We start from the raw sequence: 13,485 nt of genomic DNA, 5'->3' as shown, positions 1-13,485 counted from the left end.
GAATACTTGTTACAACTTGTGAAAGGAATATCATATTAAAACCCACCTCTTTCTGTATTTGGTATTCCTATGTCAACAGTAGGTATTGAACTTTCTGCATAATCACTGTAGTATTCAATGAAAGTGGCTTCTCCTTCCCAGGTTTGCTTCACAATAGGTACTGAATTTAAAAAAAAAATGAAGACATAGGCAGGAGAAGCAAAATGACTGTTCGGAAATAATAATAATACTCATTTAGAATATATTGCCATGTCTTCATGCCAAGTTCAACTTAGTATATCCTTTTAGATGGTATCCTAGTCCTAGATCGCTTAGGTAGTATCCTAATCCTAGATCGCTTTGCAGTACTTAGGTTAATGAATTAGTTCTTATGCAGCACCTAAATGACATGAATTTGAAACTGCTGCCCTAGTTGGTGGGATACAGCAGCCGTAGCATATTGACTTGCAAAGTAATCCTGAGATTAGAAATCTTTGTTTGCACAGAAGAGTGTCCTTTAAATGTTAGCACCAAAAGAAAAAAAAGGATGAAAAGGAAAGCATAAACACTATGATGAAAATGCTGGTGGCTGTAGAAATATCAAACCATGGATGTGGTTGCTCATGAACTGGGAGATCCAACAAGCTCTTATGTCAGGGCAGGGAATGTGTATGCCATATTTTTGTTTTTCAAAAATTATTTTAAAAAATTCATTGTGAATTGATCTAGAGAAAGCATATGACACAACAAATAGAAGTGAATTGTGTTTGCATGATTAAGCAGCTGAGGATTGGTTGCTTCATCTGATGGGAGGTAAAGTAGGAGTTAGAATACACAAAGGAAAAGGGAAAGATTGTAAGGTTTGCAAAGAATGTAAAACTGTGGTTGGATTTCTTCAGAAAGAGGTAAGGAGTTTAAAAAGCAGCAGTAATGTACAAAATGGTATACGGATTCATTTTAATAGATCCTTTTTTGAAACTACAAATTGCAGAAATGAGTATTAGATATTTGCAACAGCATAACTTTTCTCCTCTTCTTAAGTGGCTGGAGCAATTAGTAACATTCTGGTCACCATTCTTTGTCGTACTCAATGCTGTTGATCTAGCATAGCTTTGGAGCTTTGTAGTAGAAAATTAAAGAGAGCCTTAAGAAACATTCTTAGAAAGCGTAGTCTGAAAAAAAATGACTTTGCTATAATTAAACAAGTGATGAATGAAATAGTTGGGTACTGAGAAAATAAATTCTCTCATCACCCTAAAAAGACTACCAAAGAATAAAAGTAATGTCTGACACTCATTTATCATCTGTGTACATCACACTGATAGAACAGTTTACAGAGACAATAGGATCAATACATCTTTGTTGTGATTTGAAGGCAGAGAAAAATGCTGAAGGCAATTTCCTTCAAACAAGGACATCAGATTAATTTACCATATAGCCTACCAAACTAGTCACTGTTTGACATAGAAAGAATGCAAAAAATAGAGGACAGTTGCGATGAAAGGAAAATTCTTCATGCTTCAAAGAGCTGTGGTTAGAAGAGAAAGCAGCAGCCACGGATGCTTCGTGTGGGCCAAAATCTTCACTTCCAACAAAACTCTGGTTAAAATTAAATAGTTAACATTTATATAAGATGTATATGTTTTTAAAACACAATACTGTATGCAAAGGTGTCTATGGAGATTCTCAATCACTCATGTCACGGTTGTCCCAAAAGTGCTTTTCAAAAGGTAACTGGACTTCATTTGTTTTTTTCTTTGAAAACGTTTCACTTCTTATCCAAACAACTTCTTCAGTTCTGAAATAAAGAAGCTTCTTGGATGAGAAGCAAAACATTTTCAAGGAAAAAAATAAGAAAGTCCAGTTGCCTTTTGAAAAGCACCTTTAGGATGCAAAATTTACTTCAACACATACACTGCTCAAAAAAATAAAGGAAACACTTAAACAACACAATGTAACTCCAAGTCAATCACACTTCTTTGAAATCAAACTGTCTACTTAGGTAGCAACACTGACAATCAATTTCACATGCTGTTGTGCAAATGGAATAGACAACAGGTGGAAAGCATAGGCAGTTAGCAAGACATCCCCAGTAAAGGAGTGGTTCTGCAGGTGGTGACCACAGACCACTTCTCAGTTCCTATGCTTGCTGGCTGATGGTTTGGTCACTTCTGAATGCTGGCGGTGCTTTCACTCTAATGGTAGCATGAGACAGAGTCTACAACCCACACAAGTGGCTCAGGTAGTGCAGTTCATCCAGGATGGCACATCAATGCGAGCTGTGGCAAGAAGGTTTGCTGTGTCTGTCAGCGTAGTGTCCAGAGCATGGAGGCGCTACCAAGAGACAGGCCAGTACATCAGGAGATGTGGAGGAGGCCGTAGGAGGGCAACAACCCAGCATCAGGACCACTACCTCCACCTTTGTGCATGGAGGGACAGGAGGAGCACTGCCAGAGCCCTGCAAAATGACTTCCAGTGGGCCACAAATGTGCATGTGGCTACTCAAACGGTCAGAAACAGACTCCATGAGGGTGGTATGAGGGCCCAACGTCCACAGGTGGGGGTTGTGCTTACAGCCCAACACCATGCAGGACGTTTGACATTTGCCAGAGAACACCAAGATTGGCAAATTCACCACTGGTGCCCTGTGCTCTTCGCAGATGAAAGCAGGTTCACACTGAGCACATGTGAGAGACGTGACAGGGTCTGGAGATGCCGTGGAGAATGTTCTGCTGCCTGCAACATCCTCCAGCATGACCAGTTTGGCAGTAGGCCAGTAATGGTGTGGGGTGGCATTTCTTTAGGGGGCCGCACAGCCCTCCATGTGCTCACCAGAGATAGCCTGACTGCCATTAGGTACCGAGGTGAGATCCTCAGACCCCTTGTGAGGATCATAATATGCTGGTGCGGTTGGCCCTGGGTTCCTCCTAACGCATGGCAATGCTAGACCTCATGTGGCTGGAATGTGTCAGCAGTTCCTGCAAGACGAAGGCATTGATGCTATGGGCTGGCCCGCCCGTTCCCCAGACCTGAATCCAATTGAGCACATCTGGGACATCATGTCTCGCTCCATCCACCAACGCCACGTTGCACCACAGACTGTCCAGGAGTTGGGGGATGCTTTAGTCCAGGTGTGGGAGGAGATCCCTTAGGAGACCATCTGCCACCTCATCAGGAGCATGCCCAGGCATTGTAGGGAGGTCATACAGGCACGTGGAGACCACACACACTACTGAGCCTCATTTTGACTTGTTTGAAGGACATTAGATCAAAGTTGGATCAGCCTGTGGTGTTTTTTTCCACTTTAATTTTGAGTGTAACTCCAAATCCAGACCTCCATGGGTTGCTAAATTTGATTTCCATTGATATTTTTTGTGTGATTTTGTTGTCAGCACATTCAACTATGTAATGAACAAAATATCTAATAAGAATATTTCATTCATTCAGATCCAGAATGTCTTATTTTTGTGTTCCCTTTATTTTTTTGAACAGTGTACATTAAAATATACTTCAACTAAAATACACCATCACTGGTTAATAATTTATCCTATCACCCACCATTAGAGATAGGCTGCTATTGCTTTTATCAGACTGTCAATAAGAATCACATAATTACAAAAATTATTTGAGTGAAATATGTGTAAATTCATGGCTTTCATTTTTAGGAATACACTAGATTCTCATTCGTATCCAAAGCATCTAAAAAAAAGAAAGAAAGAAAACTCTCCAATAGATTGTAAACTGCCCAGAGTCATGTGATAGCAAGATGGATGGAAAATAAATTTAATTAATAAATAAATAAATTCTTGTATGCACATATTTAATAAATAAATATTTCATTGATTTGTTAGATTTATACCCCATCTTTTTTTTCAGAAGCTCCAGATATGTTTTGTTTTGAAAACTGTGGATTTGTACCTTCAATGTAAATTTCCATTTCCTTCCTTACCTCTCTTCTGACTAATTTTCTCCCAAGTGCTTTTCTACTATATATGAAAAGTTCAAAAAGGGAATTTGCTAACCAAAAAGGCTAGCTATACTTTTCAAGATGTTATATAAATTAATAAAAACAGCTTCAGAAAAAAATGTAAATATATTCTTAATTCCAGAACTTACTTCTGTCTCCATGGAATTTCCTGCATGTTTTTACAGCAATAAAGATATCCGTTTTCTTCACAGGATCACCCTAAAAATAAAATACCATCTCCATATATTTTTCAATTTAAACATTTTTCAATTTATATTGATAATTATGAATTCATTTTAAAGAAAATAACTATAGAAAAACGTAATTCCATTCTCCACAACATATTAAAAATACATTTCTGTATCTGAAAATGTAAACAACTTAAATAATCAAATGTTGCCTGGCAGCACTTGCCACTTAAACTATAATAGAAATTCAGACTGCAGTCATGACTAGTGATAAAGCAGTTAAGCAGTTAAGCAGGTCATGCATATCTCATTAATTTTGGCTAGATCACATTTTCTTAGGATTTTGCTATAACTTTTTTTAACCTTTTTCCTGTAATCAAGTCAAATATTTATAAACCTATACAAATACAAACCTACACAAATATATTTGCAACATGAGCTATGTTTTTATGGCCATAAATAATTAATTTCAGGATCTAAGCAGCAAATGGCTTTTATAAGGATTCCTGGTAGCTTCTAGAAATGGCAGTCCAGTTTTTACAAGCATTTGGTCAAAAAAAATTTTTTCTTCTTCATGCAAGTATCGGACACTTGGTAAAACCATAAATGTATAAAAGTTAGAAACTAATGGGGGGGGGGAGGACCATGAATGGAGAAACACCTAAAAAAATATAACACAGTAGCTGCACAAAATATCTGCTAAGATAAAATCAGAAAACCAAATTGGAAGGAGAGTAGAATGAATGTGTATTAACTGAACAATCATAGTTTCCTTAAATTTTAATATTAACCTTAAGAAAATGAATGCACTTTCAAAATCAAAAAGCTAACACACCATTTTCAAAATAATACAGATAGTCCTCATTTAACAACCCTAACTGGGATCTGCGACTCTGCTAAGCTAAGGGGGAAATCATGTGACTCTGACTGTGCTTTCTGGCTGGCAAAAGACAAGACTAGCCAGTTTCACAAGTTTGACTCCTAATCATTTACCCCATTCCCTTCTGGAATGCTCCACTGCCTGCTTACTGTCTCTTATACACACCAAAAACCATGTGATTGCTTTGTAGCCTGGGGCTGGAACCAAATTCATGCTATGCATACAGTTTACAGTAGTTTCTTGAAGTCGATTTCTCTCTAAGCTCTCCTCTATCTGAGAGGAGATGGGTTAAAAAACAGCAAGCAATTTCTGTAGGTAGCCTCTCCTTCGCCTGACCCTTTCTTGCTGTCAATGCAATTGCATTGCTCTCAGTGCGTAGAAGAGCAAATAGCTTATTTTCTTGAAATCCCTTTCTCTTCAATAAATCTGCCCTGCAAAGAGCGGGGAGAAAAAAACACAGGTCAAAAAGAAGAAAACGCTATGGACAGTAAAGGTGATCACTGACTGAGAGATACTGAAAAGATTGTAAATTATTGTAAATGGTCTGTAAAGTTATTTTTTCAGTATTGTTGTAACTTTGAATGATTGCTGAATGAAGGGCCAATAAGCAAGGACTACCTGTATGGCTCTGTTGTGAAAACTCAAATGAAAGTTAAAAAGTTTGCAAAATAAGTGAAGAAAGATCAGACTACCCAGTAATTGCAGTTATCTCACACACAAATAAAACAGTGCACAGAATTTTGCAATCCAACTTCAACAACCCATGGAAAGAGAACTGCCTGATGTATCAGCTGGATTTAGAAGGGTCAGGAACCCTTGAGATCATTTTACTAGCATCTAATGAATAATGGAAAAGGCAAGGGAATTCTAAAAATGTCTAATTTGGTTTTTGACTATGGAGGCCACACAGCAAGTTATGGGTATCTCTTAAAAACATCTCATCTTCCTTTTGAAGAAGGACTAAGCAATTCAACATTGGCACAAAGCGCATCAGGATTATCTATTGTCATTTTCTTTAACCTATATGCAGAATGTATCATGAGAAATTAAACTCAAATACTTTGGCCACCTAATGAGAAGGAAGGACTCACTGGAGAAGAGCCTAGTGCTGGGAACAGCTGAGGACAAAATAAGAAAGGGACAGCAGAGAATGAGGTGGCTGGATGGAGTCACTGAAGCAGTCAGTGTGAGCTTAAATGGACTCTGGGCAATGGTAGAGGACAGGAAGGCCTGGAGGAACGTTGTCCACGGGGTCACGATGGGTTGGACACGACTTCACAACTAACAACAACATCATCATCATGAGAAATGCAGGAATAAAAGAAGTAATATTTAGAATTACTGTAAAATTGTTCGGAGCAAGTTTCCTCAGATATGTTGTGATATATTATGATGGTAGAAGAATCCCTTGTTGAAGATGAAGAAAGGGAAAAATCCTATCTGACTGCTGCTCAACATTAACAAGAACTGAAATTATATCAGAAATTCTGGGGTCTGATAGTACTTTTTCTGATTAATGCATTTTATTTAAAAGCTTCCTTGAACTAAAGCTTACTTCATCAGATGCTTTTTAATCAAATTCCTTAATCACAGCTCTCCTATTACACCTAAAATTACAGTATGTCAATAGTTAATGGCAGAGAAAAAAATTGAACTACCATAATGTACATGAAAAGGAAGACCTTTTCTTCCCAAGCTGAAAAATTCATAAAATTAGTCACTTTAGTCATGAAACAGGAGGTAACCACTATTTGGTGAAAGACTATCACAAGCCTATATGACATACCAAAATGGAAACACTTGCTACTGACATCCAAGTTACATGTTGTCAAAGTTGTTGCTATTAGTTATTATAGATGACTGCTGGAAAGGCTTAACAAAGAAAATGATTCCTTTGAGTTGTGGTGCTGGAGAAAATTGCAATAATTTGGACTGGAATAAGAACAAATCACTTAGAATTAGATGAAGGAAACCAGGCTGCTAAAAGTAAGCATTAATAATGCGCCTAACCATTACATTTTTTGGACACATAATACAACAGCAAGTCATTGGAAAAGATTCTACTGTTTGGACAAATCAAAAGCACTGGAAAAGAAGCCAACCGACAATAAGATGGTTACATGACACAAGTATGACCTTACAAGAACACAAAGAAGCAGTTATTGACCCATAGTTCTGTACAGCAATGATCACCAAGAGTCAGAAGCAATTGAAAAATAGATTGAAATAAAAATATCTAAGCTCACTGGTGATTGCTAGAATAACAGCTTTGAACATTCTAAATGTTTTACATAAATTATTTTATAATTCTTTCAGCTATGTGACAACATTGGCTATTGCCATATTGCAGATCCCAGCAATATTAGCCCTATGTAGCAAATCACAGCAAAGGGATTATGGATGAGGGTCAAAGAAAATGGATTGCCTGCTTGTTCTATCCCAATCCTACATTTTCCCATTTTCAAATAGCAATAGCGCTTGCATTCATATACCACTTCATAGTGCCTTACAGACCTCTCAGCGGTTTACAGAGTCAGCATATTGCCCCCAACAATCTAGGTGAAATCTAGCAATAACCATTCTTTTCTGAATTTGTAAACAAAAAATGTGGTTCAGTACAATGGGAGATGTTAAACCCGAGATGAGTCAGTTCGATGTAGTGGTTAAAGTATCAGGCTAGAAACCCCAAAACTGTGAATTCTAGTCCCACATTCGGTAGAAAACCAGCTAGGTGACCTTGTGAGGGCCACTCTCTCAACCTTGGGTAGAAGGGAAAACCCTTGCAAGAAAACTGCAAGGACTAGACCAGGCAAATACCAGGAATAAAAAACTGATCTGAACGCACCAACAAACCAACCAACCCCTGAGATGGGTGACATCTTGGAACTGGCCCCCTCTCCCGTTCTCAATTTCAACTTGAAGAACCATTTTCTATTCTGCAATGCCCTTTTTCTTCTTTCTCCATGCAAAACAGAAGTAGATGACATTGTAAATAAGCACACATAGGATCTGGCTCTAAGATTGCTTTATCATTATTTAACTCAAAATGCTGGGATTATAAAGGACATACCAGAGTTTTTCTTGATACAAAAGACAAGTTTGCAGTCGCAGTATTAACAAACAGTGCAGGTTTCAAACTGCTTTCTCTGCCTCTTTGCATGAAATGGCATTTAGATTTAGTGAATCAAGGAAACCTTTCAAATGTCTTGAGGGGAAAAAAAAAAACCCAATCTATTTGTATACGTGAAGAAAAGTGAGAATCTAAGAAAACAAATTCTGCAGTTTTCTAGCCTATTTGGGAAAATGATTCCCCTTAAAAGCAAATGCCAACTCTGGAATGGATTGAAAAAAATAAATCAGGTTTCCTTGCACAATTACAAGGGAAATCAAGAAATGATGAAACTGACTATAAAAACCAGATTGATAATGTTTCCCACTTCCATTTTAATTATGTTTTCTGAGGTTACCTTTGTTATCAGGCATTTTCTTTGTATCAAAGCCAATAGTAGAGAAAGAGAGGGAGAGAGAAAGACAAAGACAGAGAGCGATAGAGAGAGATATGCTGAAAAGGCAGTGAAAAGCACCTACTTTCCCAACTTCAGGCATGAGCAAAAGGAAGCAGTAACGTTATCTATTTAATTAAGCTACAATTGCTGCAAGGATAGAAGTTACAAGTTAAATGCTGAAAACAGATTCATCCGGAAGTGTGGGAAGTCTATGAAAATGTCCCTTTTACTGTCCATAAACCTAAGGTCCCTTTACTTTTACAGCAGAAGAGTAAAAGTTGGTCATGCCCTCTATTTGCACATAACCAGTGACAAATTTCATTATAAATAGACATATTTCTTTTTCTTCATTTCTTTTTCTTTCAATTTTATCAAAATGTTTATACATTTTGTTCTCAATTCGTAAAGTTCTAAAAAGATACATATGGGATAGAATAGAATACTATCTCTATAATTTCTATCAGGAGAAGCAATCAGGAAGTACTTACACACTGTGGGAGGAAATTAGTGAATGTAGTGGCACAGGTAACACCATTAGGAGAGTTGAAGTCTTCTGTACAGAATTCAGGCACCGGTGTGAGTCGTGGTCCATTCCCTTTCTCCCAGATATATAATGCAATCTTTCAAAATATAATCCATATATAAGTAGATATGCATTATCTATATACATTATCAGAGAATTACACTTACAGTTATTACTTTATCAACTTTCCAAGAAATGTTATATAAACCTTTGATGTTCCCTAGAGATTTTCTAAGAAACCTAAAAAAATGCAAAGCAGAATAAAGGCACAGTTTTCTTTTTAATTAAAATAAAAATCAATCAAATGAAAATGATACATTTCCATCACAAAGGTGAAAAGTTCAAGCACATAATCCTGCAGGCAATCCTAGCATCTCCAATAAGGCCTGGAAATACCATGCTATGGTTGATGAGCCATTCTAGTGGCTCTAGAATAACATTTTCCAAACTTGGCAACATGGTGGCTGGGGAATTCTGGGAGTTGAAGTCCACACAACTTAAAAATTACCAAGTTTGAAAAACACTGCTTTAGATGCTGCAATATGATAGGTAGAGCTATGGTCCGAACTACAATAAGGCAACTTATATTCCTCACAAGAGACTTCAGCAAGAAGTGATTAAGAAAAATACAGATGAGAATATAACATTTATAATCATCTCAGACACAAGTTGGAATTAGAAGAAATAATGTATGACATGTTCCTTAGATGTTGCTATTGAGCATGCCCAGAAACAATATTTTCTTTGGACTTCTTTCCCTGACAATTGTTTGTTTCTCTGAGATGTGGAAAGGGAAAACTAGGAGGGTTGAGGAGAGCCAAATCAGCAAGTCTGAGCACATAATGCTTTGCCTGACCTATGAAACATCATTCCAATAGAGGTCAGACTGGACCCCACCTTGCTAGTCTTCCAGAAATATATACAATATAATCTAAATAGTTATATTGTACATAAATTAACTGTGCTCTCCAGTTGACTATATGGTATGGTTTTATTTGTTGTAATGTTTGCATGCTTTCCCCCCCTGCTATTGTTTGGTTTTAATCTTGAAGACCACCCAGAGTCACATATATAAGATGGGTGGAGGAAGGAAGGAAAGAAGGAAGGAAGAAAGAAAAAGAAAGGAAGAAAGAAAGAAAGAAAGAAAGAAAAAGTGTTTTCAAACTAGGGAGCCTGTATCTCATATTCCTTTATCTGCAAATTTGCCCTTTTACTAATTTTACTACACATATTACTAAGTTACCTCATAAAACAGCACATACGCTCAGTGAATATTGTTTATTCCCAAGTGGAGAAGATGACAACACAAATTAAAAATAAGTTTAGTCAGGACTGACAAGAACAGATGGCAGGGAGAGTTACAAAGGGCACAATTGTGTTTGTTTCTCTATAGCTACGTTTAACATTCAAATACATTTGGCAAACAATCAAATAATAAAAGTAAGAGACTTACTTTAAAATCATGTTTATACTGAAAGTAGAATGATTTACTATTTCTTAATGTAATATAAAACACGCAGCATTTTGAAAAATAATTAATGATTCAAATGCAACTTGACATTGGTGAAGAATTGGATTAGGTTATAACGCAGTAGGGGCCTGCCATTTCAGATTATTTTCAGAAACACTTTCTTTTTCTTTAAAAAAAGAAACTTTGAAAAGAATAACTTTAAAGACATCCATAATACAGTCAGCATGTGCCAGGAAAAATATGAATATAATAAAAATATAGATTAATGTATTAATGTATTTTTCTTAATTAAAATACATTAAAAATAATTATATTCTATCCAAGGCCATAGAGTACTGAACATAAATAAGGAAAATATGACTTGAGGTGTCAAATATTTTTCAATGCTTTGTATTGAGTCAGAGTAAATCACAATTCTTTTTACTTTAATAACACTATTATCACCATAAAGTACCACAATAAAAGGAAGAACAGGTAGTAATGTTTGGACGTATATTTCATGAATAAATTCAGCTTGTTTTCTTGGGAAAAAAAAGAATTTTCAATGGCCCTCACAAACTTCTACAATCTCTACATTGTTAAATATATAAAACAGGATGTATAAGAAAAAGAAAGATCTAAATGCTGGTAGGTTGTTTTTCAGAAATATTTCTTATTTTCAAAGATCATCTCCTTCCCTTCAGGATGGAATTCTCACTGCATAAGAGGCAGTTGCAGAGACTGCTGGCATTGGAATTACCATTGCTGAACACTGGACATTTCTATGCTGAAGTGGATGAGGTTGAGATTTTGAGGAAGCTTCTGACGAAAATCAAAGCATCATAAAATGAAAGGGTTCTTGAGGCTATAATAGTCACTTTGCTCAACAGAGAAATCAAACCTAAAGCATTCACATCATAGGGCTACCTACTATCTGCCTGAAAATTTGTAGTTATATAAAGATACCATCTCTCTGTAAATTAATTCACTGTAGATCTAATGTGGACTTTTGCCAAGTATTCAGGTGGAATCTCCCTTCGTGTAATTTAAATCCATTATTCCTTATCCTGTTATCCGAAATGAAGAAGAACAGATCTTGGTTTTCTTCTAGGCCACATTCCTTCAAATATTTGAAGATTTCATATCATCCTCCTGTCTTTTAATAAAAAGTCTGACCCTGCCTAATTCCTTCAATTATTCTGTATAGAACACAGATCATCTTCGTTGCCCTTCCCTGAACTTATTTCAGTTTGTCTGAATCCTCTTAAACTATGGTGTATATAACTGTGAATAAGGTAAGAGTTTGGAAAACACAAAAGATAATGAAATTATTGCTTTTTTTTGCTTAGGAAATTATACCAGTTCAATATGTCTAAAATTGCAAGTTTTTGTAACAAATCATTACTCTTGGAATCCAATTTTTGACTCTGGTATCTACTTAGTAAATTCTCATGTATCCAGAACATCCTTAGCTGGTTTGTTATTTGAAATTTCAGTGTTTTTGTCAAATATTTTGCTGAAATTAAGGTGGCTATCTTTATAGTATTCTTGCAAACTGCTAAAAAAATTATCTAATCAAAAAAGTTGGTTGGGCAACTGTTTCTGAAAAATAATTTTCTGGTAATTACCATATTTTTCAAGGTGCTTAAAATGAATTGCTACATAATTTGTTCTATAAACTTCCCAAATATCTTGTCAGATTGAGTGTTTGTTTATAATAGAACGTTTGTAGTTTCCTGGATCCTGTTTTCCCAATTCTTCAAGACAGAAGTAACATTTGCTCTCTTCAACCACATGGAACTTCATCTCTTCAAGTTTTCTCATAGATATAATTCATTCAGATAATCTTCAGATCAATTAATCTGGCCCTGAAAATTTAAACTCATTTAAAGGAAGAAAATATACTGGAGCCATGTTTCATCATACCCAAATCCCACATCTTTATTTCCATCATCACAACTGCTTAAATATATATCCTCTCTTCAGAGAAAACTGACAAAGTAGCACTTTGTCATCTGTTAGCATCTGGGTATGTTAACTCTTATAAAAATCTTATTATAAGAATCTTTTGTTGTTCTTCGCAGTTTTTTCTGAGATCATCTCTACAATTCTCTTCATGATCAGCCCTATACAGAAATCCTTTTCCCCCTTTAAATCCTCAAGGATATTTTGTGCAGCAACATGTCTTGTATAGTTTATCCTCATTGGAACTACCGGTATTAGCAACTACATGATCATAGCTTCCTTTCCCATCTTCTGCCATGGTATTCTACTTATCATTGCTCTGAATTTGTTAAAATCCACTTTACTGGTCCAAGATAAGTCATCAATTACCCTCAGCCTTTAATTCTATTAAAATAAAAAATTTAGCCTCATACAATTACTTTTGTCCAATATTCATGCTATTTTCTTTTGTCAGGTACAAACAACCAGATTCACACGTGCAGAGTTTGAGCTAACTACTTTATTATGTTCTGCCTATAGTACAGAAATCTTCCCAGTTGGATAGCTTGCTCCTGGGAACAATTAGATAAGACCCCAAGGAACTTTGGGGAGAGGAGGGGGGAGACCTTAACCCTTTTGCTGTTGCACACTGACTCCAGGCTACTGGTAGCTCCACATTTGATCCCTTCTCCCTGCCAGGGTAGATGCTTTCTAACACAACTTCATCAATTATATATTCTCTGTTGATTTATATAAAATCAAGAAGATTACACTTTGCCTCTTCCACTACCCTTACAAGGAGAATATAGAAAAGTAAGCTGGAAATTTCCTGAAATAACAATGCTTGGCAGAGTTTGCCTCACCATTTTAAGTCAGTAATTAATTGTTCTTGGCATCACTACTTGAAACCTGTTTGAAAGATCTAAGTTTGCTTGTGGAAAGTTTAATCCACATTGTCTTTTTACTTGGGCAAGTAATAGCAGACATAAACAACAATGCAATTTTTATGCATTCTTCTACTTGTTTTAATTATATGTTCTTGACAGAT

General features: G+C 36.2%; 1 protein-coding gene across 1 annotated transcript in view; it reads right to left on the bottom strand.

The window, feature by feature from the left end:
- Positions 1-13,485, bottom strand: part of B3GLCT (beta 3-glucosyltransferase) — a 67,906-nt gene that overhangs the window by 16,991 nt on the left and 37,430 nt on the right. The window contains exons 9-11 of the mRNA XM_026708878.2: positions 9,009-9,140; positions 4,096-4,165; positions 47-160 (exon numbers count right to left, since the gene is read on the bottom strand). Coding sequence (XP_026564663.1) covers positions 47-160; positions 4,096-4,165; positions 9,009-9,140 — 316 coding nt within the window. The remainder of the gene's footprint in view (positions 1-46; positions 161-4,095; positions 4,166-9,008; positions 9,141-13,485) is intronic.

This window comes from Pseudonaja textilis, chromosome 7 (genome assembly GCF_049901715.1).
Source record: "Pseudonaja textilis isolate UNSWEBS1 chromosome 7, rPseTex1.2, whole genome shotgun sequence".
Classification (NCBI taxonomy): Eukaryota; Metazoa; Chordata; class Lepidosauria; order Squamata; family Elapidae; genus Pseudonaja; species Pseudonaja textilis.
Note: the sequence above shows the minus strand (reverse complement) of the source record. Positions and strands in the feature narration are given on the sequence as shown.